The 27,903-nt window shown below is 39.0% G+C and overlaps 4 protein-coding genes across 6 annotated transcripts; 2 read left to right on the top strand and 2 right to left on the bottom strand.

The window, feature by feature from the left end:
* The first annotated feature begins 279 nt into the window (after window positions 1-279).
* LOC103340188 (uncharacterized) lies at window positions 280-4,207 on the top strand. The gene has a single exon (XM_089042739.1). The coding sequence runs from the start codon at window positions 652-654 to the stop codon at window positions 4,057-4,059; it is 3,408 nt and encodes a 1,135-aa protein (XP_088898865.1). The 5' UTR covers window positions 280-651; the 3' UTR covers window positions 4,060-4,207.
* Window positions 4,208-6,173: 1,966 nt separating this feature from the next.
* On the bottom strand, window positions 6,174-7,702 carry LOC103340189 (V-type proton ATPase 16 kDa proteolipid subunit). Its single transcript, XM_008243579.2, has 3 exons — window positions 7,503-7,702; window positions 7,113-7,398; window positions 6,174-6,510 (listed from the first exon to the last, which is right to left on the bottom strand). The coding sequence occupies exons 1-3, from the start codon at window positions 7,582-7,584 to the stop codon at window positions 6,378-6,380; spliced, it is 501 nt and encodes a 166-aa protein (XP_008241801.1). The 5' UTR covers window positions 7,585-7,702; the 3' UTR covers window positions 6,174-6,377.
* Window positions 7,703-15,578: 7,876 nt separating this feature from the next.
* On the top strand, window positions 15,579-20,190 carry LOC103340190 (NAC domain-containing protein 37-like). 3 transcript variants are annotated; one of them, XM_089043529.1, is made up of 4 exons: window positions 15,579-15,885; window positions 17,721-17,926; window positions 18,300-18,575; window positions 19,367-20,190. In XM_089043529.1, exons 2-4 carry the CDS (start codon window positions 17,761-17,763, stop codon window positions 19,930-19,932), a joined length of 1,008 nt encoding a protein of 335 aa, XP_088899655.1. In that variant the 5' UTR covers window positions 15,579-15,885; window positions 17,721-17,760; the 3' UTR covers window positions 19,933-20,190. The 3 variants fall into 3 exon arrangements, with proteins under 3 accessions (XP_088899655.1, XP_008241802.2, XP_088899656.1); XM_008243580.2 differs by having other exon boundaries at window positions 15,580-15,885; window positions 18,300-18,571; window positions 19,363-20,190; XM_089043530.1 differs by lacking the exon at window positions 15,579-15,885 and adding an exon at window positions 15,937-17,525 and having other exon boundaries at window positions 18,300-18,571; window positions 19,363-20,190.
* A 4,910-nt stretch (window positions 20,191-25,100) lies between these two features.
* Window positions 25,101-26,011, bottom strand: HIS1-3 (histone H1-3). Its single transcript, XM_008243581.2, has 2 exons — window positions 25,772-26,011; window positions 25,101-25,678 (listed from the first exon to the last, which is right to left on the bottom strand). Exons 1-2 carry the CDS (start codon window positions 25,946-25,948, stop codon window positions 25,283-25,285), a joined length of 573 nt encoding a protein of 190 aa, XP_008241803.2. The 5' UTR covers window positions 25,949-26,011; the 3' UTR covers window positions 25,101-25,282.
* Between the last annotated feature and the right edge of the window lie 1,892 nt (window positions 26,012-27,903).

The raw sequence follows: 27,903 nt of genomic DNA, 5'->3' as shown, positions 1-27,903 counted from the left end.
ATTGCCAGTCACAAAGTTGGAGTTTCCTTGCTAAAAAGCTACAAGTTACTAGGGTGGGGTTAAGAGGGGAAAATTGTCAAACAAGGGGGGAAAAGCATAAAGGGTCTTAGCCAACCAACTCAAAACCCTAGCCCCAAATCAATGGTAGGGACATTTAAGTTTTAATTGGACCCACATTTATATTTATCATACTATTTTTTTCCACATACCCCAAAATAAAATAAACAACAAAAGCAAACATACAATATAAATTACATCAAACACACTACACAAGGGCTCAATGATTAAACCAACATCATGTCATATGAGGTTGAAAAGTGATACCCCCATTCCCCACCACACCTCACTCAACCACTTATTCAAAGTGCTTGTTCAAAAAGCGCTTTTAAAGAGCACACCCACAGGCCAGCCCCCCTTAAAAATTTCAACTTCAACATCAACACTCTCTCATTCTCACACTCTGACCGAAAGATACTTGCACTGCCCCAACATATGGCGACACCTCTCTCTGCCACTACCGGCCGGCCTCTGCTAATTTACGCACCCGCTGAGCACTCACTTATCCTCAACCCACCCTTCTCATGAACTAAAATACGAAACCGAAACCCGTTTCATTCATTTCCGCAAAAAAAATAAAAAAACCGCCGCTTTATGGCCGGGGCTGCGCTTCTCTTCTTCCTCGTGGTACTGTGCGCACTCCCTTTCTTATCCTGGGCCCAGCGCAGCGCCGAAACTGTTGCCGAGATCGAGGCCTTGACGTCCTTCAAGCTCAACCTCCACGATCCACTTGGCGCATTGAACGGCTGGGATTCAACCACGCCGTCGGCTCCATGCGACTGGCGGGGAGTCGGTTGTACTGATAACCGAGTCAGCGAGCTCCGCCTGCCTCGTCTCGAACTCGGTGGCAGACTCAGCGACCGCCTTGGTAACCTGCGCATGTTGCGCAAGCTGAGCCTCCGGTCCAACTCCTTCAACGGCACCGTTCCGTCTTCGCTTTCCCAATGTACGCTACTACGCTCCGTCTTCTTGCAGAACAACTCACTCTCCGGCAAGCTCCCGGCGGAGATCGGAAACCTGAGTAATCTCCAGATTTTCAACGTCGCCAGTAACCACCTCTCCGGCGAAATCTCCGGTGAGCTGCCTCCGAGGCTCAAGTACCTCGATCTCTCCTCAAACTCATTCTCCGGCGAGATTCCGAAGAGCATCGTCAATCTGACTGGCCTTCAGCTCATCAACCTCTCGTACAACCAGTTCTCCGGTCAGGTTCCGGCGAGCTTTGGCGAGCTCCAAGAGCTCGAGTTCCTCTGGCTCGACTACAACCTCTTATCAGGACCACTGCCTTCGGCGCTCGCCAATTGCTTGGGGCTCGTGCATTTGAGCGTTGAAGGCAATGCGCTCAGCGGCGTGATACCGGCGGCGATCGGAGCTCTACCGAAGCTTCAAGTGCTCGCGCTTTCACAGAATACTCTCTCTGGTACTGTCCCCTACTCAATGTTCTGCAACGTTTCGGTTTTTACGCCGTCGCTTCGAATCGTCCAGCTGGGGTTTAATGCGTTCACGGATATCGTGAAGCCCGAGACAGCGAGTTGTTTTAGTGCTCTGCAAGTTTTGGATCTTCAACACAATCAGATTGGCGGCGATTTTCCTTGGTGGTTAACACAGGTATCAAACTTGACAATTCTCGATGTTTCTAGTAACTCATTTTCTGGTGTGGTGCCGCCAGAGATTGGAAACTTAACCAGATTAGAGGAGCTTAAAATGGCTAATAATTCATTTAGCGGTCCGATTCCTGCAGAGATTAAGCAATGTAGCTTACTGCGCGTGCTTGATCTCCAAGGGAATCGATTTTCGGGTGAAATTCCTTTGTTTTTGGGTGATTTGAGAGGTTTGAAGGTGCTGTCCCTGGGGGAAAATCAGTTCTTGGGTTCAATTCCTGCAAATTTTCCCAACCTTTTGGGGCTGGAGACTTTGAGCTTGAGAGGGAACCAGTTGACTGGAACTTTGCCTGAGGAGGTGCTTATGGGGTTGGGCAATTTGACCACATTGGACCTCAGTAGGAACAAGTTTTCTGGTGAAGTTGGCATCACTATTGGGAATTTGAGTCAGCTAATGGTTCTGAATCTAAGTGGTAATGGCTTTTCTGGGAGGGTTCCTAGCAGCTTGGCCAGTCTTTTCAGGCTTACAACTATTGATTTGAGCAAACAGAACTTCTCTGGTGAGCTACCTTTTGAGCTTTCTGGGTTACCCAATCTGCAAGTTATTGCATTGCAAGAGAACAGTTTGTCTGGAGATGTTCCTGAGGGCTTTAGTAGTTTGATGGGCCTGCATTATTTGAACCTCAGTTCCAACGCATTTTCTGGTCATATTCCGGAGAATTATGGTTTTCTTCGGTCATTGGTTGTTCTGTCATTGGCTGACAACCACATTTCGGGTGTGATTCCACCAGAGCTTGGAAACTGCTCGGATCTTCAAGTCGTAGAGCTGCAATCAAACTCTTTGACAGGCAGCATTCCAGCTGATCTTTCTCACCTCTCATTGTTGAAGGAGCTTGATTTGGGAAACAACAACTTAACAGGTGAAATCCCAGAAGAAATTTCCAAATGTTCATCACTAATTGCTTTGTTACTGGAGTCCAATCATCTTTCAGGTGGCATACCAGTCTCATTGTCTGAGCTATCAAACCTAACTACTCTGGATCTTTCGAACAACAACTTGAGTGGGGAAATTCCTTGTAATCTTACATTAATTCCTGGCCTTGTGAACTTCAATGTCTCCATGAATAACCTCGATGGTAAGATCCCAGAATTGCTTGGTTCTCGGATCAACAATCCATCAGCATTTGGAGGAAATAAAAACCTATGTGGGCGGCCATTGGATCGGAAATGTGAGGATGTAGGCACCAAGAGTGACAACAGGAAGAGGCTGATTCTAATGATTGTTATTATTGCAAGTGGAGCTTGCCTATTAGCTCTGTGTTGCTGCTTCTACATCTTCAGCCTCTTCAGGTGGCGCAAAAAGCTCAAACAAAAGGCATCTGGAGAGAAGAACAGGAGTCCAGCAAGGGCAAGCTCAGGGGCCAGTGGGGGCCGTGGAAGCTCTGATAGTGGAGGGCCAAAGCTTGTTATGTTCAACAACAAAATCACACTGGCAGAGACAATTGAAGCTACCAGACAATTCGACGAAGAAAATGTGCTCAGCAGAACAAGATATGGGTTGGTCTTCAAGGCTTGTTATGCTGATGGTATGGTGTTATCGGTCCGCCGCTTCCCAGATGGAGCACTCAATGAAAACTTGTTCAGAAAAGAAGCTGAAGCACTGGGCAGAGTGAAGCACCGGAACTTAACAGTTCTTCGAGGCTACTACGCCGGGCCACCAGACATGAGGCTTCTTGTCTATGACTACATGCCCAACGGAAATCTCGCTACCCTTTTGCAAGAAGCATCACACCAAGATGGCCATGTCCTCAATTGGCCAATGCGCCACCTCATTGCACTTGGAATTGCTCGTGGCTTGGCCTTCTTACACAGTTCTGCTGTGGTTCACGGCGATGTGAAGCCCCAAAGCGTGCTTTTCGACGCCGATTTCGAAGCCCATCTGTCCGATTTCGGGCTAGACAAACTCACATTGGCAACGCCAGCTGAGGCCTCAAGCTCAACCACAGTTGGGACATTAGGCTATGTATCTCCTGAAGCAGTTCTAACAGGAGCAGTCACAAAAGAATCAGATGTTTACAGCTATGGGATCGTTTTGCTTGAGCTCTTGACAGGGAAGAGGCCGGTGATGTTTACCCAAGACGAAGACATAGTGAAATGGGTGAAGAAGCAGCTCCAAAAAGGCCAAATCACAGAGTTGCTAGAGCCTGGTTTGCTTGAGCTTGACCCTGAGTCAACGGAGTGGGAAGAGTTCTTGCTTGGAGTGAAAGTTGGGTTGCTCTGCACAGCACCCGACCCGCTTGACCGACCCACCATGTCCGATATCGTTTTCATGCTCGAAGGCTGCCGGGTCGGACCCGATATCCCCTCCTCCGCTGACCCGACGTCTCAACCGTCTCCGGCGTAATCACAAGCCCAACAAACTTTGACCTTTTCTTTTTTCTTTTTTTAATTTTTTTTAAATGTTTCTTTAACTGTAGTCTACAGTAGCTGAAGTTTTGGACTTTTTTTTTCCTTGTTTGGCTTGTCTATTTTACGCTTTTGCCCTTTTAGCACGCTCGTCTATGCCGGCCGAGCCGGGACTGTGGGGTCCGCCGGGGGATTTGAGTAAAATCCAAGATTTTCAGTCAACGAAATGGACAGGCGCAGTTAATTAATTAATTAAAAAGCCAAAAAACAGTGAAAAAGTCTGTTTCCCGCCACACACCAAGCGACGAAAGGAACTGTTTATTTGGTTTCGGGCGGGGCCATGTGGGCTCGTGAATATATAGCCGTTAAGGTTGTGGGGTCTGAGAGGTTGCATACGCACACCCTGGCATTGGGTTTTGTGAACCCAGTTGAGCACAGATTCAACGTGATTTCGATCTGTTGGGCTGCCACGTGGGGTAATCTGCTGGCGCTAGGTTTGTTTCATGGCAGTGGACTGGAGTGGAGAGTGCAGACAAGGACGTTGAGTTCAGGTCCCACTGGATCACGACTCAATAACTCATTCCAGTACTTTGAACTTTTGGTAGGTCGTGACTCGTGACTATTTTGCATTGAATTGATTCAATTGAATCGTAGTAGTGGTGTGTCTCATTCGTCATCTAATTTGCATTCGTGGTTTGATGCTACCAAACTTGAAATTTGGCTCCAAAATGAGCCAAAATGAAATTTATATACCATAAATATTTTTGTAATATTAGAGGCACAAAAGAAGAGACAACAACCAGAAGATTCGCCTCGGAATACCCAAACATATAATAACTAAATACTAAATAAATACAACGGGAACTGGCCAAAACGCAGTGACCGTTAAGCTATGGATCTTCCTCTTTTGAATATGTCTCTGCTTGTTTTTTTCTTTTAAAAAAAAAATATATAATTTATTTTAATTTTGGTTTACGTTGCTTCTGATTTCCTTTGGCTAACACACAGCACGATAAGTTGTTTAATAAATATTTTCCGAAACGTTGGTCTCTGTATTCCATGTAGAAAATACGTTTTTGTTTTACTTCTTATGGTCTATGGAAATATGTTAAGTCAATGCTTATAAATGGCATCCCAAAAAAAAAGCAAAAAAAAAACTCTTGAGAATGGCTGGTCAATGGACATAGTTGGACCTACAAATTATGCTTAAGCCTATGACTCTGTTCAACTTTGGATGTTTAAGAAAAAAACTCAACAACAGATGGGTTAAGAGAGAGAGCCCAAACAAGAGATAGTTGGGTCCAATTCCAACCCAAAACAGATTCGATCCCTAAGAATTAAAAAACTTGGCCAACGGGTTCCCACCACAGTGGTCCAATTCCGACCCCAAACCACAGTGGTGATGGATTCCCCCTCCTCCCCACATGGCACCCAGCTTGGAAACCTCAAGGGTTTCTTTTCTCCGTTATGAGTCATGGTTAATAATACTAGAAAGCTCCAAATCAAACTTGAGATAATTAGCCATGGCCGCAATCAAGCTACATTTGTTTGCCAGTGCCAGGAGGACCATACAATAAGCAGCCTCTTTTCCAAACCCTTGCCCACCTAATAAAACTCCCTTCTCCTCCTCACAAACCTATCCTAACCCTCAACAATCATTTTCTCAACCTTTTTCTCTTCTCCAATTGCATTGGCCTCGGCGAACACATGGGACAATTGCATTTGTGTTCCATGCGGAACGTTCGCACAAACTAACTCTTTTGTGGTTGTTCAGGGACGGTGGCTTGTTGCAGTCTTTAGTTTAAACTTATCGAAGGAATGCGTCAATGATTTCATGGCCTTTTTCTTTTAACAAGGTGTTTTGCTGAGTCGGAGGCTGTCCGTGGAGGGAGGGACTCATCTTGGTTCAGAGGTGAGAGTTCAGGTTCAGCGGCTTAGTATAACTGTAAGATTATGTTTTTCGAGGTCATCAATGTATTATGCATTTCCCAGTACAATAATCTCTCAAATGATGGTAATACCATCAAATACGATGATCAGAAACATAAAACAAATTCTGTGGAGTGGAATATTCCAGAATGATGATTTCCCCATTATGTCAAAACTAATATGTAGAAAAAGGAGCAGGTGAACAACCAGCTAAAAAAACTTTATTTCAAAGACAATTCACTTCAAATTCTACAATCGGAAAAAGGATCTTCCTATGCAAGACCAATAACTTGACACAACACTGCACACTGCGAATGAGCATCACCAACCTGTGAGTAACCGAGATGCCAACAACATTCACATTCGAAGCTGGCAGGAATGCCATCTCTAATCTGCTCTGGATTGTCCGGATCGGGATGAAAGGATGATGCCGACAATGAGACCGTACAAAGCCAAAGCTTCAGCAAAGATGAGAATGAGAATCATTCCAACAAAAAGCTTTGGCTGTTGCGCATTCGCCCTGCGGAATAAACCCATTACATCAGGAAATACTAAACATTCTATCACAGAAAAGAAAAAAGACCAATTGCACAAGAAGAAAACAAGGAGCAATCCAAATGTACTGCCTGCAGAGCCAAGAACCAAAAAAACAGGGCACCTAAAATCGGGAGAATAAATCTTGAAAACCCTTCGGGGAAACATCCAATTAAAAACTTGGTGCAACAACATTCATGGCAGCAAACACAAGAAGACTAGGGATTATCACTCTACCAACATGTAAAAGATTTTGTCTTTCTTCTGTAAGAGTCACTAAGAAACATTAAGAAGGGTGATCACATTTCTTTCCCATTAATACACTCATCCAATCCAATTGTATCAAAACCCAACAAACATTGTAGACTAATTTTCATTTATAGGTCAGTTCTCTTCACATTGCCTAAAAAATTCCACGTATTTCTGCCAGTCTAAATCCTTAATCAAAACCCATAACAATGCCAACAAGTTATTCAAATACCCAATTACTCAGACAAAACATAATTCTCTTCCTACGCAAAAAAAAAACACAGCTTCATCCATCCAAAACTTAAACAAAAACCAGAAATGGAGGGAAAACCAAATTACCTAACACCGGCATCGCCGACGATTCCGATGGCCATTCCGGCGGAAAGTCCGGCGAGGCCGCAAGCGAGGCCGGAGGAGAGGTGGGCATAGCCATCGAAAAGGTAATAAGATTTGGCCTTTGGGTTAATCCCCGTGCTGATAATCACAGCAATGATCAAACCATAGATACCCAACACTCCCGCCATAACCACCGGAACAATCGATTTCATGACTAGCTCCGGCCTCATTACCCCCATCGACGCCACGCCCACGCCGCTCTTCGCCGTCCCGTACGCCGCTCCCATACCTGAATTGACCAAAAAGCCCGTCTAAGTCATTCAATTTTCACGCAGAAATGAAATGTGCAAATTGGAGCTAGATTTGGAGGGAAAGTTGGGGGTTTTCACTTACAGGAGAAAACTAGGGCGGCCGCCGCGCCAAGGAAGCCGAAGAATGGAGCCGTTTCGTCGCCGCTGAACGTGGATGACGCCATTTTCTTTGCTTTTGGTTTCCGATTAGCGATTTGCTTCAGCCTCTCTCAGATTTGGGAAATTTTGATCGCGGAGATTAGAGACGGATTGATTTGGATTCACACGAGCGTTTTGTCGCTTACGAGTCACGACAGCGTGTGGTGCCTCTTTCTCTGAAGCTTCAGTGGGGCCCGCTGATTGATTGGCAACGGGACAAAATGGATAAATGTTGAATTGGGTGTTTCATGGGCCTACAATACAGGCCAGCCCAATGGGTCATTTTTCTATGTTGGATCAACGACTTGTCGTTTCGCAGTGCCAACTGAAAAAATAGGCTTCCGCCATTTTTATGAGTGGTACGGGCCATAATGCCTGCAAAGCCCAATCAACAAGCCGGTTGATGCTTAACTTTGGGCGTAAGCGTGCCTTTAATTTCCCGCCGTGTTCTATTTTTACATGCATCTATGATCAGAAATTAAATTTGCCCGTACAGACAATTTATCATAACAACTCATTTAAATTCTTTCTAAAATATTTATTTTCGGTAATCAATAAACAATTGCACGATGCGTATGTTCCTTTTCACTTTTATTATGAAAAGAAAGAAAGAAAAAAGACTTCCAAGAGTGAGTAAAACCACCATCATGCAAACAAGTACCACCATGACCTTTTTATTCTCATCTTCTTTGGTTTTTTTCATTAATATCCACCATCACATTCACATACCCAAATAAAAAGATGAAAAAGAATGCAAGAGTCAGTTTAAAGTAAAATAATTATGACTGGTTTGATGGATCCGTGCAAATGCTTAACGCTGAATACATTGTGATTATTAATATGCATTTAAAAAGCTCTTCCCCTTTCATCATTCTGCCTTCAAACAATTTGTTGTGGTGCAGAAAATACAATCTCCCCAACCCTGAAAAGGTTGACTTTGACCCGTTGCTCTACTTAATTATGCTTATTGAGGAGGATTAATTAATCTCAGATTATTACTTCCAGAAGATGTTTACAGTAAAAGAGAGGTGTTGGCCACACGTTGGTTTCAGATATTATTTTATGGGGTCCAAGTGTGGCCAGAGAGATGAAGGAAGCACATAAAATTACTGGGAAAATTAAAAAAAATAATAAATAAAAAATAAAAAAAGGGGTATTTGAAATCTCAGTGACATTCCCCAGTGAGGCAGCGAAGTGTAATCATTCTATGATATGCTTTCCATACCTTTGGTGGTGATAAGTCCACTTCCTCTAGCATTTGAAATCTCTCTAAGTTGCATCGTACTTTCTATCATTTCACAAATCCTTTTTTTTTTTTTTTTCTTATGATTTTATTTTTTTGGTTATATTGGGAGGAAAGACACATATGATTTCGATTCTGGTACCAAGTATGAGGGAAGGGGGAGAGCACAACCACTGTGGTAACCCCGCTCAACTTCTTATGATTTCTTTAATTATCTCTAAATGCTAGTTATTAATCTGCAGAATAATGAGCCTAACATCACTCTCTATGCAGGACAGTTCCCAATTGAATTTTGCTTCATTGACTGGAAAAAAGGTAACACGCCAACAATCAGACCTTTTTGACAAACAAGCACAAACAACATGTCTAATCAGGGCCAAAATGTATCAAGAACCAGGAGAGGCATGTCTGTGCAACACAAGCAACAGATCCAACAAGTCAATTTATACGCGTTGTTATCGTCGTTGTCGTTGTCATCATTATCTATTCGACTCGGACACTCCACTGAAACCTTAGAATGATCTCATTGTTCATGAACACAGGGCAGAGTCAGGGGCAGCTCATTTGGAAACCCCCCACCATCATATAGTCTCTACTGCTGCTTGTAGCAGAGGACCCCTCACCTAACCCCATTCAACATCATGGCATCTATTCCAATCCTTTCCCAATCAATGGCCCATCTCCGCCCAATTTGCGTACCTAGAGAATTCCTGGTCAAGTTGATAACCTATCTGTCAATATCATCGTATGCTTAGCAGCTCAACTGCTGTAGTTAAAAGAGTGTTTATCCCTGCATCCGAGATCCTGTGTTCGATTTTTCTTTTTCCTAATATCCGCATCGAAGAGAGAAAAAGAGCCTGTGCCAATTCTCATGAATGGTTTTCCAAATCAATCTCTCAGGCATCATACAAGTCTTCAGTTCTCATTGTTACTTCATTGGCACACTTATGAGTGCTTTGGGTTCAATCTCCAGCACTCTTCTTCTCTTTGCTGGACTTTTCACTGGTAATGATTTCAATGCCAAAAACCATCACAACTACAATATTTCTAGTTTAGGGCCATTTTAGAATGCACTGATAACCAATTTGATACCATCTTCAATCAAACCCTAACTTTTTTTTTTAATTTTTTAAATCTGATCATATAACTTGGCCACGGGATATCCACTTTAATTTGCATTATGATCAATCATCACCTCACAGAAATGACAAAATACACGTAATTTAACTTTTCCCCCTTCAAAAATCTAGAAAGGTACAAACAATTTCCATCAATTGCTAGGGTCTAGAAGGCAATATATAATTTATGTTTATGTGTGAATAAAATGTTAGAATTATTAGACGCTACAAGAAGTGCAATGATCATCCATGTCCCTGCAAGAAGCTTGTGTTTCACACCTTACAATAAAGAGAGATATTCAAGGGTCTAGTTGTATATAGACCCTCAAATACTTTTATTTGAGGACTCCCTTTAGGATCCCTTACGAATCTTTTTCAAACATCCAAACCATCTATTTTTCAAGTCTCCATTCATAGCTCATTATTGCAAAAAATCAAGCAAATTGAAAATCATTAAGGCATCTAATTCACACTGAAAAAAATCAATAAAAACAGTACTTCAAGAAAATACTTAAGTTTCAATAATTTAATTGAGTGATCAAATGATATCAGATTTAAGTGATTTTTTGAAAAAATGATTTTTCAATGAGTATCTACAAAATAGACTATATTTGGATTAGTAAAATATAATAAGGAGTGAGCCTTACAAGGATATTCCTCAACGAAAGCTCTCTCTCTATATAACTACTTACAAGTTAATAATTGAGAAAATTCATGGTCATTTTCTCTTCACCAACCACCATGAAAACCATATTTCAAAAAGAAGATAATTTCCGTAACATAATTTGTATAGGGTAGGGTGTAATTCAGAGATGGAGATTTGAGAGAGAGAGTTTGGAGGGTGGTCGATGTCAAAAAGGGCTATAAGATCCTAATAGGACCCCCCCAAGGATCTCCTTTTGCTGCTTACGCTAACCCTAACGATATCAATTTCTCCACATTTTTTTAATTTTGTTTGTTACAAACTTTTGGATTAATAAAAAAACACACGCTTATGGTTTCAGCGATGAAGCATTTTACTTAGTTTATAAAGGATTGAGAGAAACTGTATCATATTTTTTAATGCATTTACAATTCAATTCTATGCAATTACTCGCAAACTACACGCATATTAAAAACAAAAAAGATTCTTATTTTGGTGATTGTTTGGCTCACCGCCCCAAGATAGCCTACGAAGACGAGGGTTAGAAGAGGAAAGGTAAATTTATGGTGGGGACCACAGTGAGTCTCATAAGCTCAATGATGCGGTCCGCCGCATGATTGGAGAAACCACGGCCGACCATCACCGTCCTACGTGGACTGCACGTCCATATCACCGTTCACTATCCCCCACTCACGAGCCACAGCTTCACCAGCTTCATAGCTTGCCCTTCGTATTTTTAGTTTCCGTAACTGCCACTTCCTTTCTATTATAGTTACAAACTTACCCTCTGCCATCCCCAAACAAGTTTGCCACCTTTTCCATGCGTCAGATCAGTCAATCCATGTTCAGAATTGGGCTCACCTTGCAATTTACATCCTTGTCTTGGACTACTGAATGAGATGTTTGATTTAAAATGTTGGACGGAGTTAGGAGTTTAATTGGTTAAGGGTATTTATTTATGTATTTAATATCGTTTATATAAATAAAAAAATATTAAGTTGTCGGCATGTTTGTTAGACCGAATCACGACTAGAATCTCGTTCCTCCTTACTTATATAATGATACTAAATAGATACACGTATAATAACATAAATAAATTAATAACATCACGTGACATTATGACTATCACATTTTTGGTTTATGAGAAATTTTAGCATTAATTATGTCGACTTATTTGACATCTTCTCTCTTGCCGACATCTTCTCTCTTTTTAGCCAGAAGCAATTTTTGTGTTAACAAAAGTAAAATCAGATCGAAGTTTGAAATCTCACCTTCCCTCATGCATCAAATGACCTAAAAAAGAGAAAGGCTTAATGATTTCTATCCAAATTTAGCCTCATTGGATCACACGTGCATCATGTTTTGTTCCAAAAATTACTCAAGATTTTTGCGTAAAAAGTCTATAATTTTTCAACCCAAACAGATCCCCCTGCCACGTGGCCTCTCATTGCATGTAATGTTGCTTGACATCAAGTTGGTCCGATTTCACATCATTAGGAACTCTGTCGTTTGGCCCTGTGCACCAAATTTAAATGTGAAATGCATTGAACTGCACAAGTCTTTTCTCATTTCTTGGTCCAATATTAGGGGAAGAAGAAAGCTAGTCTTATTATTATTTATATAAGTTTCTCATAACATGAGATCCTCAATCAACATTGCCGTACAAACCTTTATTATATCAAAATGAACTTGTATCAATTTCACAAAAAACAAACCTATACTTAATTCATTGACCTTAATTTGTTGTGATTTATCTTCTTTAATACCGTATTTTTTCCTTTTCGCAAGGTTTGTTTCCGTAACCAGAAATTATACCGCTAGGCACGAAGCGCTCACATTTCATCACAAAATGATTTCCTTATGTGTGGCTGGTTTAATCTCTTGCTCAACCAACATCATTTCAAATGGAACGTTCTTTCTTTGTTATTATTTGTTCTTCCATGGAAAATGACATGCAGCAAAGAGAGCTTTCCCTCTAATATGAATTATTCAAACAAAGCTGATCAAGATGTATATATCAAAACCGCTTAGTTATACTCACATCTTTAAACGTTTAGGCATAATAATGAAATGGATTCAGTGGGATAAGATTGTGACTTTGTATCAGAAAAAGAACTCTGTTTGTTGGCAGAAAGTAGTCCATTCAGATCGACCAAAAAAATCTCAAGGCATCTAGTGAAAAAGATACGACTACTACATATATAACATATATATTAAGACTACTGCCATGATTAGTTCTTGTTATGATAGTTACTAATACTTAACAACATATCCATCCATCCATCCATCAAGAAATTAACGAGCATGCAGATGGAACCACGTACTAGCTAGTTTGGTCCACTGATCATCTTCTAGAACTCACTCACTCAAATTCCCTCTTGTTTGAATATTCTTATCTGTGAAATTCACCAAACATTATATATGAGACTATTGATCAAACACAGTGAAATTTATTTTATTATTATTAAAGACTATGTCAAATTAACTGTATTCCTCACTCTGCATCCGAGAATCTCCCTCCATATAGTTTAGATTATATTAAAGTAGAATATCATTTGTAAAATGGTATTTGACCCAATTGAGGTGGTAGAGGCGGACCTATTAAGGTGCAAGAAGGTGCAGATACACCTTCTCTCACCCGGAAAAACTATTGTATGTGCTTCAAATTGCCCCTTTCCTTAACAGGTGTACACATTACCTTATTTCCATGTGCTTCAAATTGCCCATTTCCTCAACTGGTGTACAGATTACCTTATTTCCATTTTCAATATTTAAGTAAATGTCTTTGTCCTTTTACTTTTATTTATTTTTTTATTACTCTATTTACTTAAGTTTACAATGTAAATAAGGAAGTACCACTCATTTGGATTCAAATAAAAATACTAGAAAATTAAATTCCTACCAAATCAAAATATGAAAAATCAATTTTAGTGCAAAATACGATATAGGCTAAAAATGATGGATCATTAAGTCAATATATACTTCATACTAAAATCTCATAAAATCAAATTTTCTTATTTGATGTGTAAGGAATAAAAGCCGCAAAAAATTATCTTAAGAAAATGATTTTCCGAAAAACTATTTTTCATACTTAGTCAATATTGCACTTCCGCTAAAAAATTTCTAGATCTGCCAGTGGAGGTGGGGGTCTTGATAAATTGAAAGAATCTAGTCTTTATAGTCTCGAGGAAATATTTATTTGTACTGTTTGCTTTTGCTTTGTTTATCTTCTACGTAAAGTTGTACCCAAAAAAATAAAAAACCTAAAAAACCACAGATTGTGTTGTGTCACGCGTTGGTTTGCTTCGATTGTTCTCCTCACTATACGTTTTCCCTGTCTTTTTCTACTCTCTCCTTCTCCAAAATACTTGTCCACAAAGAAATCAAATCATTTCCAGGCCCTAAACGGAAGTGCGTGGACCTCTTAAATGACCAAAACGCCCTTCCAATACAATGCACACCGGAGCCTGGAGGAGTTTTTAGTAAACTGGCATGCAGCTAGCTAGCATAACCAAGAAGCCATGTGAGCCGCGCGAGCCGAGCCGAACTAGGGTATTTGACGGCAACACGTGGCGCGAGGTCTTAATTTCAGTGCCGACGTGGCAGGTGTGTCAGTCAGAAGAATGTGTTTGAAAAAGAAAAGCGACTACTACACAGAATATTAATGGGAGATATTTTTTTTTTCAAAGGATTTTTGACGAGAAGTTGAAGAAGAAGAAGAAGAAGGAAAGGAATGGAAAGATAACACGAAGCTTTCAGTTTTGGGGTCCATATATGTGGAGGAAGATAGTAGTCACGGCAAAACGGGATAGCAACAACACCAAAACACCAAAACACCATGATCATGAATTCTTTTGCAACCAAATTAATTAGTAGCAATGATTGTTGCACCTCACTAGTGACTAGTAAGTTTATTATTTGGTACCAACTTAGTACTCAGCCAATCATATTGTTTAAGTGTAAATATTGAACTGCCGAGAATTTAAGGTTCTGTTTGATAACTATTTCAATTTTAGTTTTTAGTTTTCATTTTTTGTGCTAGAGTATAGAGGAAAAAAAAGGAGAATGTAAGTGAGAATAAGAGTGGATATGGAATTGAGAAGGAAGATGAGAGGAGAGGATGAGAGAGAAGATGAGAAAGAGGAGTAACTAAAGTAAAAACAAAAACTAAAAACTGAAATTCATTTTAAATTGTTTTAATTTTTGTTACTCATCCCTCTCATCCTCTCTCTTAATCGGCACAGAAAAATGAAAAGTAAAAACTAAAATTGAAACGGTTAACAAACGGGCTCTAATTGATTCATACAATTTTATTGAGACTTTCCCTAAGAAATAAAAAGCATTTTGGACATTTGCTGAACAGAAACGAGTTAGAACTTGCAGCGGACATTAAATTTTGAATGAAAGTCGTAAACATCAGAAAGTGATCCTAATGAAACTCGCTTAATTCTGATTAACAAATCTCCAAAAGCATTATGATGATGGAGTAATGGGCAATATATGCGATCATGCCCTTACAAGGAGATTACTCCATACTACTAATAGAGGTACTCTTTTTCTTTTTCTTTCAAAAGAGATTTTGTTGATCATTTGTTTCAATCGAACAACTTGTTGTTCCACAATGGTGCACTTTATATATGTGACATTAATATGTGGGTTAGCACATATATAAAGTAAGAGACTTGTAATTCAGTTGATTAAGAGCATTTACTATTGGACTTAAGGTCCTATATACATTCGATTTCCTCTTTCTCCAATATCGCTAGTATAAAAAATTTAAAACTTAAACAAAAAGAAAAAAAGGTTGTTTAAACTTGAAGATGTCCTAAAAAAATCAATATAAAAAAAAAGTTGATAAGTTTCCATATATATATCTAGAAGAAATTGAACAAAGGAAGTTCCCTTTTTAAACTTGGAAAGAAAGAAAGAAATAAAGTTGTAAAAAAAAAGAGAATAAAATATTATATATGGTGATGGTGAGAAGAGAAAATGGACGGAAAGCAAAGAAGAAAAAGGGAGTTTCTGTAGGAAGCTAGGGGGGAGTGAGAGTGACGTCAGCTGCTGGGGACAACCATCAACCCATGCGCAATCGAGCGGTCCTCCCTCTCTCTTGTCTTAGCTCTCCTTCCCTCCTTCCTTCCCTTTTATATTCTCTTCATCTCTCTCCCTCTTAACGGAATTTTCTTTAACTCTCTCTCTTCAATTTCGTCTCATTTTCTGCTGTTGTTGTTGTTGTTGTTGTTGTTGTTCGTCTTCAGTTTGTCTTCGTCTTCTTCATTGCTTTCTGTCTTTAACGAGTAATTACACCAACGACGTTGATCAGGTAATTTTTAATTAACTATTTAATCAAATTAAGTTGTTTTTGTGGTTGCATGGGAAATTCCTTATCATAGAAAAACGCGTCTCATTAGTCATTCATTCCCACCAGACTAGCTAATATAATACTTTAGTTTAAGGAATAAATCTCATCTTCTGTGTTTGTTCTTGGTAATTAAGGCGACGATGGAGGAGCTATGTATGCAACACAAGGTCTCTCTCCCTCTCATCCACCTGTATATATTTGCATAGGACTTCTTCTTGATCCTGTCACAAACTGTTTGTCATTATTAATTTCCCAGTCTTCTTGAGTTACAAGGGAGGCCGAAGGGGGAAGGTGGAGATTTGATATCTCTGGTTTTCTGGTCTTGGGTATACATACTTTCTACCACTAGAGCTACAAGTCCCGGTTAACCCAGCTGTTCTGCCGGTTGAGCAATCAAGACTTTTGCTCCGTACACAAACACACGATGAGAAAAAAAAACATTCTGATCTAGTAATTTCATGGCTATTAGTACAGATCAAGTGGCATTCTACTCATGATATCTGTCTGAGCCAACACATGGTCATTTGCTCACATCTTTCTATTTGTTAAAACACATTAATATTATTGTTGACCTAGGCTCTCCCCAAGCCTCCTAGCCTCCTAACCAGGTGACTTAAGAGGAAAAAAAGATAAAGAAAAAACCTGGAGTTTAAGGTTAGGATTAATTAAACACATGGATTAGCTAAATTAGGATGTGTTTAGAGAACATTGATGATATGATGGTTTCAATGCATGCATGTTTGTTTGTTTGTTCTTCTTCTTTTGTATGTATAATGTATGGGTCAGCAGCAGTACTCTAGCTATCAAAGAAAAAGAGGTCAGATTTGTGCCATTGAAATTCTCGACAAGCAGACAAGTAGTTCAGTGCCCCCCGTCTTTGCAGTGAGAGAGAGACCACAGTTGTTTTTCTCTTTTTCTTTCTTATCCTTTTTCTCTTAGCAGGCTTGATCCAATCAAACGCTGTCGTCTTCCATCTTTTTGCTTCCAAAAACCCTTTCCTCTTTCGAGACAAACGCATGCTTATTCTGTGATCACGTCATCCACCCCTGTCTGATCTCCCTTTGCAATTCTCAATTTCAACCCTTGTATTTTTTCCCCATAATATATATAATATAATGGGTCTACTTTACTAGTAATTAATTATTATAAATAAAAAATTGTATTAAAATAGAAACCCCGTTCTTGATGCATCATTTCCACCATTCACCAACACAAGACAACATCATTAGCACAAACCTCTGGTTGTCCGTTTCTTGAGACCCCCCCTCCCTCTCCCCCTCCCCCCTCTGCACAAATTAGCAAGCTCCAATTTCCCCTTAGTTTTTATCAAAACCAAACTCTCATGATTCTCTTTTTCTATTCCTTATTTCACCCTTGGGACAAAAAGTAATTAATTTAATTAATTACTTATTAATTGTCTCTGATTAGTCTCCGAGATATATATATATATATATATATAATTAAGTAATTTGTTTATCCCACGCGCTTATTATAGTTCCCTCTCCTATATCAAACCAAAAATGGTGATGGTGGGGGTTGTTCACCACCAAATGAGCTGATGATTATCTCTGATAACACTTGTCACCTTTTTAATTCATCATGTATAGACTCTTCATTATTCCTTTTAACTTACAATATTCTTAATTTTATTTCCCCCCTTTTTTTACTACTTTTTAACATTTTAATGTTATCTACTGCCTTTTTTCACCTTTCTTCCCAAGTTTTCATTTTCTCTGTATATATAAGTTGGTGTGGTGGTGGGCACTAATGGGGGTGTGGTGATGAATTTGATGCAGTACAAGCAAGGGCACCACAAGAAAACCAACGAGCTGCGCCATGATGGAGTCAATCGAGTCCACTGTCCCACCAGGTTTCCGATTTCATCCAACTGATGAAGAGCTCGTCGGCTACTATCTCAGGAAGAAAGTTGCCTCCCAGAAGATCGATCTTGATGTCATCAGAGACATTGATCTCTACAGAATCGAACCATGGGACCTTCAAGGTATGTACTAATTATATACAAGGAGTATTTCTTCAGCTGGATGATAATCCTTTGGATCCATCATGCTTAATTAGTCACTAGGGTTTGTTAATCACTTAACCTGTTTTTTAATTTTTATTTCTTTTGGGTTCGTTTCTGCCAATAATTTATCTTATATACTAACATATATAATTGCATTATTGGGGTGAACATATTCTTCTAGCTCATGCACATCTAATACGATAATAAGGGTATCAATCTACGATACCTCGTACATTATTGGATCGTTTTTATATATAAAAATCTAGTTAATATAGTATTTGGTTTGTATAATTAACATGAATCTTGATCCGATTGATTGATTGATTGATTGATTGATTTACATGAATGGCAGAGAGATGCCGGATCGGGTATGAAGAGCAGAACGAGTGGTACTTCTTCAGCCACAAAGACAAGAAGTATCCCACTGGGACAAGGACCAACAGAGCCACCATGGCTGGCTTTTGGAAAGCAACGGGTCGAGACAAATCAGTGTACGACAAGACAAAACTGATTGGGATGAGGAAAACCCTTGTTTTCTACAAAGGAAGGGCTCCAAATGGACAGAAGACCGATTGGATTATGCACGAATACAGACTTGAATCCGAGGAGAATGGACCTCCACAGGCAAGTAAACTCATCTTCTCTCTCTCTCTCTCTCTCTCTCTCTCTCTCTCTCTCTCTTACACACACACACACACACACAAACCAGCACTGAGTATATTAACGGTAGAGAGAGAGAAGCTATGGTCAACATGGCATGGGTTTGAAACAGCACTTGTTGACCTAATATACATATAGGGTATAGCTGATTCAGAATTTCTTATAGATTGGAGTTTGGCATCAATTACCATTACTTGCTATACAAAAAGGCTTATGGCAACACTTTCTCTCTCTCTCCATGCTCGATCGTTCAACATCAGATAGTAGCCACTCACAAACATGGTTTTTTTTAAATTAAAAAAAAACTAATATTGTGTGAGTACTGTAGTTCTCTAAAAGGCAATGGAACCATCTCATGTAATTTGCATGCGTAAGTCGTAGACCACTAATACATATATGTGCATTCTAACTTCCACCAACACATGAAAGTCAAAAGTTAAAGCTTTTAAAAGCATGTATTAATTTGCTTTCTGCCAATTCATTTTCTGGTGTGGCTTTCTCCTCCTTCAGTTTGTCAAAAAGCAAAGTTCCACTTCTGTTGCATGGCCTTTGCCTTTAGATTGACATCAAGCTACGACTCTCTTTACCAAACAGAAAGAAAACTCCATAAGCTACTTAAAGAAAATGCATGTCTATGTATAAAGGTCAAAAGGAAAAACATTCACTTTTCCCCTCAAGAAATATTCCCACCCTCTTTTCCACAACAACATGATTAGAGAAACAAAATGGAAATTAATTTTATTTATTTATTTCAGGAAGAAGGATGGGTGGTATGCAGAGCATTCAAGAAGAGAACCAGTAGCCAAAACAAAGGCGTTGAAGGGTGGGACTCAAGCTACTTCTACGAAGAACTCAACGGTGTCAGTTCTGTCGTTGATCCAACCGAATATATGATCTCGAGGCAGCCTCCAAGTTTTTTAGCCCAGAATTTCATGTGCAAGCAAGAGACAGAAGCTGACAGTTTGAACTTCATGCACTCTGATCATTTTGTGCAGCTGCCTCAGCTAGAGAGCCCATCATTGCCATTGATATCAAAGAGGCCGAGCTCAATGTCTCTGATATCGGAGAACAATATTGAAGTGGAAGACGAGCCCAAGAAGGTGACTGACTGGAGGGCCTTGGACAAGTTTGTGGCATCTCAGTTGAGTCAAGAAGAGAGGTATGAAGGTGATGGAGAGTCGAGCTTTGGGGCACATGATGATTCAGAGATGGCATTGTTGTTATTGCAGAGTAGTGGTAGGGATGATGACCAGGGGAACAAGTTGAATGGGTTCCTAAATTCCAGTCCTGATGGTGATATTGGGATATGCATATTTGAAAAATAATTAAGAGGGACTGCAATAATGGAGGAAGCTAATTAATTTTTATTGCTAAGTAGGTATTATAAATGTTATAAGGGTTGATTGAATCAATCCCTAAGACATATTTTTGTAAAAATATGGTTGTGAGTGTATTTCTCTCTCTCCCTCTCTTCCACACACAGAGGCACAAAGTTCCATGCATGTATATCTTAATTTGTATAATTAGTGATATACCCATAAGAATTATTAATAATAATAATAATATTGAAATAGTGTTATTTTTGTTGTTGTTGTCAAAATTAGAATCGGAGTAGACTATACATACACAGATAACATGCATGGGTACTTGAATCCAAGACCATTTAGGAGCATACGAAAAATTTGAACCAATCCAACTAACACCCCATTGGTTATTGAAACTAGTGTTTCACTCACTACAAAAAACTACAATCTAATTCTCCAAATGTACAATATGCTTATATACCAAAATCGTATATCAAGATATTATACCAAGAACATTAGTCCACGACATACAATACAATTGGCTCATTGAGATCTCAACTCATCAATTCAAATAGCTGAACATAATTTCCAAACCCCTCCACTCAAATTACTGTCTTGTTATGATTTGTACTCATGAATAACACCAATATTATCTGGTCACAAAACTCAAATGTCAATCACCAAAATAAAAGCGAACATATTCAAATCTCCCCTTAACAGTATTTATATATATATATATATATATTTGTTTTTCTCCATACCTTCTTTGTAAATGAAAATAAAATAGCGATATTATTATCGATAATGTGTCTGATACTATTATCACAAAACAAAGACTTTATGTTCATGTGTGTATATATATATATGTGTGTGTGTGTTTGTTCACAAAATACTCATTCACCATTTGTTGAGTGTCGTCGAGGCATGAGATTGTAAGCATCTCAGTGATAGCAATGAAAACATGTTTCAAAGCCCTGCAAAATGTACGTACGTTTCTTTTCTTTTAAAAATCTAAAACTAATTTTCATTTCGAAACATACAGTCATTATTTGGAGAGAGCTTAATTAAGATTAATATATGGTGAGCATGGTAAGCATGGTAAGCATGGCGGCAGGCAGGCATCTCTCTCGGAGAGAGATGCTCGGGTGTGGGTTGGGTGGGTCCCAAAAGGCTTGTTCACTGTCCAGCATGCGCTGTGCAACGTGGTACCTGTTGGGCATGCTTTGTCCTCATTCAGTTTTTGTATTTTCAGCTTCACTTCACATGCATGGCCATTGCTCTCCTCTCATATATATATATGTATATATATATACGTATGTATATATATAGATATACATATATATATATATATTGCCACACCCTACCAATTTATGAAGAAGATTCAAACGAACACTTTTCGATATTGAACGACAACCCAGTGGCATTAAATATATTGGAAGTTGGACGAACAAATTAATCCAAGTTTGTGACGTGGCTTTTTCATGCAATGTGGACCATTTTTGAAGTATTTGTCAGATTTTATGCATACCCTCATAAATTATCTAACTAGTCATACGTGTCACACGCATAGTATCCAAGCGTGTATTAACACAGGGATTATATGTTTGATTTCTGCACACATATCAAACTGTAATTAGTATATGAAAGTAAGAATTCCTAAGTACTCTCAAAAGAACGAGACAATAATATTTTCTTTAACATAGTCGACCCTACTCACTTAAACAAGTCATTCACACTGTACTAATGTGTGGACCTAGTCTAATTAACTTGAGCTTGACCTTAGTGTCATGCATAATTCGAAGCAAGTGCTTTTCTCTTTTGCATGTAATTAATGGGATACTAGAGCGAAAATGTATTTCACTTTTAACTATAGCTAATTAATCATCAATCAATGTAATTTGTAAAGGCATCCGGAAAACTTTGCAAGCATGATCCACTGTCGCCGGACTACAAAGATTAAAGTCAAATGTGTTAACGCGGTTCATGATCAATCGCATCATGTGTGTTAGCCGGCAATTGCACCAAATGTTGTGAAAAAGGGGCCAATTAATTTCACTTCGGATAACAGGTTTTTATGTGTGGGATCCAGATGCACCTTAGGCATAAAAAGCACCTTTCCACAAAGTTTGGTGCAATGGCCACTAGAAACATGCCAAGTTTTAGCATGTAAATATTAATTATTATGCGATCTAATTAGGAATGATTTGATTATCCAGAAAGTTATTCATATCATGAAATTAAATTCTTTAGCAGATGTGTTCGTTACGCCAATTGAATATGGTAGTGTATTGTGTATCTCTTATACCCAAGTTCGATTAGAATCTTTTGAGTGCTAGTAGTTTGTTAAACTAGTATATGATGCCAATGCGTTCTATAGAATGATTCTTATGCCACATTGTCTTAAATTTTTTAGGGTTTTTCTTTATTGAAGTATAAAGTATAACTATCACTAACTTGAATAAAACCCTAAAAGCCCTTTTGGAACAACTCCAAACCTTATCCTATTATTGTCCTCTGAGAGATAATTTTATATAGGGTTTGTCTGCAACCGTTCAACCAGTATTTGACAAAGCCAAGTGAGTTGTATAAGACAGGGCCTCCTAATCATGATGAGTTACTTATAATCCAGTTGAAACATGATTTCCTTCACCGATTTGAGCCACGTGGCATATTGGGTTTCCAATTTACTATGTAGTTTATAGCAAAAATGGTTACCTTTTGCCGACCCCGTTGCAGAAATGTGACATTCAGAGCAGCCCCATGACCGTGAGCTGTTGGAAACATCACACCACGTTCCATCAAATGAGTGCAGTGAAAACCATGTTGATTCTTCTTGAATATATAAATAATAATCTCCATTTCCAAAAGCCAAAAGCCAAAAGCACATATTATATGCTAATTAATCAGATTAATCAGCTTATGGCCAGAAAGTGGTCTTAAGCTATAGCGCTAAGCTAGCTAGCTTTTGAAAGTGGAAGAGACACAGGGTGAGAAAGATGATGGATGAAGATGAAAGCAAGTATAGTATAGTGGTTGACCAAAAACAAGCTGCCTTTTGGACAACAATGATACCTACGAATTATGATGGTACCAGCAGCAAATGCAAGCCAGCCTTGTGAATATACCAATCAATTGGGTTGGGATGATCATATTCCAAATTCATCACAGAGAGATGCCATATCGATATAATATTTCACAAACCAAATTGGGTAGCACCAATATTTCTCTGTCTAGCCTTGCCTTTGAGGTTTAGTTGCTTCTGTATATGTTGTATCGTTTTAAGCTTTGTTATTTTGTTTCTGCTCCTTTTGGGGTTTCTAATGAAATCAGATTCAGTCCCAAAAAACAAATTGAGAATGAACATTTCAATTCAATGTGAAGTGGACATATGACTTTATCTTATATTCTAATTACTCAAGCGACTTGAAATAAACTACACTCTCATCTCATGATGTTTCATTCACACTGATGATATAAATTTTCTAATTTGAAAACAAAAGAAACATTATCACATTAGTCAAGATAATTTTTTTTTGAGATTTGTTTTGACTAGTCACAACACATTAATTAATTTTTATTCTTTGATTTTCTTGTTACTTCCTCACCGTTCAAGAGGATTACGTACCCGTCAACGGAACCCTAGTACTTGACTATGGAAACCTACGTAGAGCATAGACTATGGCAAAAAAAAGTAGCAATCCTAGTTATCTAATTGGGTAAAACCAGCAAGAATTAATGCTAGGAAAGCATTTGCAGCCGGTGTTGGATCAATTTTTATTGAGTAGCCAGACTTTTTCTCAAAATGATTCAACATGGTGATGGAAAAAGTGATTCGTACTGTTCGCCACTGCCTGCTATGCTTTATATGCTTTGTACCTTATCCATTGTGATTGTATATGCTAACAAAAATCTTTTACATTTGGGCTCCAAATTACGGGAAGAGGTTGGAGAGGTTGGGTGTGAGCAGACTGGAAATGATTGATGGGCTTAGTTTTACAATGTAAGGAATGTGGATTGGGCTTTAACTCATTGCAGCTAACCCTTGTATTCAACTTTGATTCTAAGAATGCAAATTTAGGACTTAGTTTTTTTGTGCGGAGAAATTCTAAGATTGCATTAATAATTTAGCCAAAAAAATCACTAGACACAAAAGCTATTATAATAATGGAGAGGTCTAACATCAAAATTAAGACAATTCGTTGTGCCTCCACTAACGATCACGCATGATAGAAGAAATTCTGGCATATGCATCCCAACTAAGATTGCAAACTCAGAACAATCAAAAAGAGATAAAGCTTGAAAAAACTAAGTCATAACAATACAAATAAAACTCTCACAAATGAGAGATGAAAACCTCTCACAAATGAGATGTGAAAAGCTCTCACAAAGGAGATGTAAAAGGCTCTCACAAAATAAGAGGTAAAAACTACACAGAGAACCTAAAAAGTCTCTGTGACTTATTTCAAATATAAAGAAATTATAAAAATGATGGTGTTGGAGATGTAACACTGAAACGCAGGTGGAGATCCGACGTCAAAATGCAGGTGGAGATTCGACGTCAAGACGCAACCGTCTGTGATAATTAGAGGAAAATCATAAAACGAAGACAAAAAGGAAAAACCTTTTGTCTCTGAAAAAGAGGGAAGAAGAGGAGAGGAGAGGGGAGAGGGAAGGAAGAACAGTGATTTCCTCCCCTCAAATTGAAAATGGCTTTAGGAGTGTTTTGGGAGAGAGGGACTAGGTTTTTCAGATTGAGATTAATTTAGGACATACTAGGAAGTTACTTATTTTAAGAGTGAGGAGAAGTTCATCTATGCTGACCCATAAAAGCTTGTGCTTATTGTGTTATAGATAACTAGTGACCAAAAAGTATAGACATAAATAAAGTTGGAAATTCCCTATGAGAAAACACTTAGAAATAGGAAAGTTCTACAAGCTACTAGCAGCTTCATAATTTACAGGGTGCGGAGCCCAGTGGCATGAGTTGCTAAGGCAACACCAATTTGGCTTTCTCTTGAAGACCCATTTTGCATACCAATTTCATAGACGAACCAAATCTATGATCTAGCTAGCATAACATTGCAACCAAACGGAACCTCTTATGAGATTATTGTGTATTGTAATGCCAAGAGTGTTTTGAGAGAGAGAGAGAGAGAGAGAGAGAGAGAGAGAGGAGCAAACCCAGCAAATTAGTACAAAGTCAGTTCAGTTCCATTCCATTCCAATCCAACATAAGATTACATATTCACAACAAAAACAGAGCACCTGCTAACTCCTAACACCAACACACACAACCCAACTTCCTTCAACTTAATTATTACTAATTCATGATCGCTCTCAACTTCTATACAACTTTTTAACATGTTTCACTTCAAGCAACAGCCTTCTTGGGTTTCTTAGCAGCTGGGCTCTTGATGGACTTGGGCTGCTTAGGCTTAGAAGCCGTGGACTTCTTGTTCTTCTTCGCAGGCTTCTTAGTCGCCTTCGGAGCAGGGGCGGTCGTTTTGGTCTTTTTCTCCGTTTTGGGTTTTGTTGAAGCCTTGGTTTTGCCTGTGGTTTTGTCCTTCTTGCCTGCCTCAGAGAGCTTGTACGAGGCCCTGATCTTGATCAGCTTGCCTCTCGCCGCAGAGTTCTTCAGTTGCAGAGCCAGGGTCTTCTTGAAGTTGGAAGGAAGCACCGCCTTGTGCTTCTCCTCCATGTACTTGGCTATGGCGTAAGGACTGGACCCGCTCTTCTCGTTCAGAGCCAACAGTGCCTCCTTTATCATCTGTGCACAAATTTCACAAATATTTAAGAAAAACCCAGAAACAGAAATGAAGAAAAGAAAGAAACCGCGATCTGAAACCCCGAATTCAAGTACCTGAAAGTATGGAGGATGAGCAGCGGTTTTGGGCTCTTTAGGCTTCTTCTCCCTTGGGGTTCTCGTCTTTCTCTCTTTGACCGGCTTTTCTTCTAATTTGGGTTCCTCCGTCGCTGGAGCCTCCACCGCCGGCGGGGCCTCAACGGCCGGAGCCTGAACTTCTTCTGTGGCTGACATCACGGTTTTTTGGGGTTCTGAAAATAGAAAATTAGCACTGACCGACTGACGCCAGTGGAAACTGAACCTATTGTTATTTATATGGAGGGAGGAATCTGTGGGCAAGAGGTTCTGGGTTGTGATTGGTTGATTTGATGTGTTCCGGATTGACAAGTTAAGCAGATGAAAGATCTGGAACGTACACGTGGAGATAAAGTGGGATGTCGGATTTCCAGCGTGGCTTTGGTTTTCTTATCGAGTTTGATTCTGGTGGGAAAGAGTGTGAGTCTGTGTTTTCTTCTTGTTCTTGTCGGCGATTTTCTGCGGGTGTGGTTTGTATTTCGAAGTGAAATTTTGAGAAGAGTGAAGAACAGAAGGTGTGTGTTCGAATGTGGGTTGAAGGAGGGAAAATGGTTAGCATTTCAGGGGTATATTGAGGCAGGAAATACTAACAGTTTTTTTTTAGGAGGGAGAAGAAAGAAAAACATATGTTTTTGTTGGTTTTGTCATTTTAGCTTTTTTGTAATTAAAATTGAAAATATAAGATCAGAGATATTGAAAATGCGGGAACGACACTTATCCATTGAACTTCTCTTTTAAATAAAACAACTAAAATAAATAGGAAAAAGAAATAAAAACAGAAACCTCTATGATAAATTCTTATATTGATAGCTAAACTTTTTGGTGATGTACGTATTTTATTTAAGAAAAAAGTAATGTTGCATTTGTTTCCCATGATTTACATGGTAAAAATGTTTGCAGAATATCATGGAGTTAATTAATTGTATTTTTTTACAAATATAAAATTGTAATTTTTGTTTTTCTGAATCTCAGAAATCACCCAATCCGCTTTGGGGATCAGATTCGAAAATGGGCCCCACGCCGAACCCTACAATATTTGGGGATATTGCCTGTGTCAAATGCAAAGTATTTGTATTCTAGAATTTTCAACGGTGAAAATAGTGGGACAGAACACCCCCAAGTCCACCAATATTTTTCACATCCCAATCAACAATTATAAATATATACGCTAGTCAAGTTTTTACATGACAACTATTTTTTTATGCGATTTACAAGACAGCTATGTTTTGCTAAATGACAAGACAAACGCACGACTTCAGAATCAAAACAAGAAGGAAACAGAAATGAAGAGGGAAAAGAAAAGGGGCAATTCTCTGAAGGGAAGTGCACAACAGAAAAAAAATCATACCATCAGACTTTTTATAAAGCATCAGCGGTTATCCGTGTTCCTCGATAAAAAAAAACCATGTAGCCTACATCAACCTAAAACTAAGAACTCTGTATATGATCTAGGAAGAGATTCCCTATGTTATGCATGCCCCTGCTACGTCTTAAAAGGATCAAAATCGGAGGATGCATCGTACTGAGGCATGGGTATATCCTATGTTCATTCTCTCAGTTCAGCATGAACATATAATTTAAAAGGAAGGACGCTGACCAGTCGAACACTCGGTTTGTAAATACAAGCAAGGCAAATCAATCACAATGGTCGGTCATAGCATAAACCTCTACCAAAAAGTATTCAGTTTGTCAAGACCAATTACATCCTAACCTAATATCCCTTTGTTGACACACAGACGCAGACAATGTACCTTCAACTAAGAACAGTGGATTCAGGATCCTTTCCTCCACTATCAGAAAAGTCATAAATGGCCGACACTTGCTAAATCAATCACAATGATCCTAAAAATATAAGGCCCTACCGAGAGGTATCGGATCATCAAAACGAATTACATCCTGAGCTTCTACCTGACTGACAAAACACAATGTACCTTCAATGGAGAACTAAAATAACACACATTCAGTATACTGTCCTCGATTTTCAGAAAAATCATAAATGGCCAGCATTTGCCAACAGAGAGCTTAGAACTACAGAGAAAAAAATATATATTCAACCATTGAAAGTCCAATATTATCTCGTAGAAAATCACAGATAGTCAATTGTTGGACCTTAA

Source organism: Prunus mume, linkage group LG8 (genome assembly GCF_029339155.1).
Source record: "Prunus mume cultivar Tortuosa linkage group LG8, ASM2933915v1, whole genome shotgun sequence".
In the NCBI taxonomy this organism is placed as follows: domain Eukaryota; kingdom Viridiplantae; phylum Streptophyta; class Magnoliopsida; order Rosales; family Rosaceae; genus Prunus; species Prunus mume.
The sequence above is the reverse complement of the archived record's forward strand: the minus strand, read 5'-3'. Positions and strand labels throughout refer to the sequence as shown.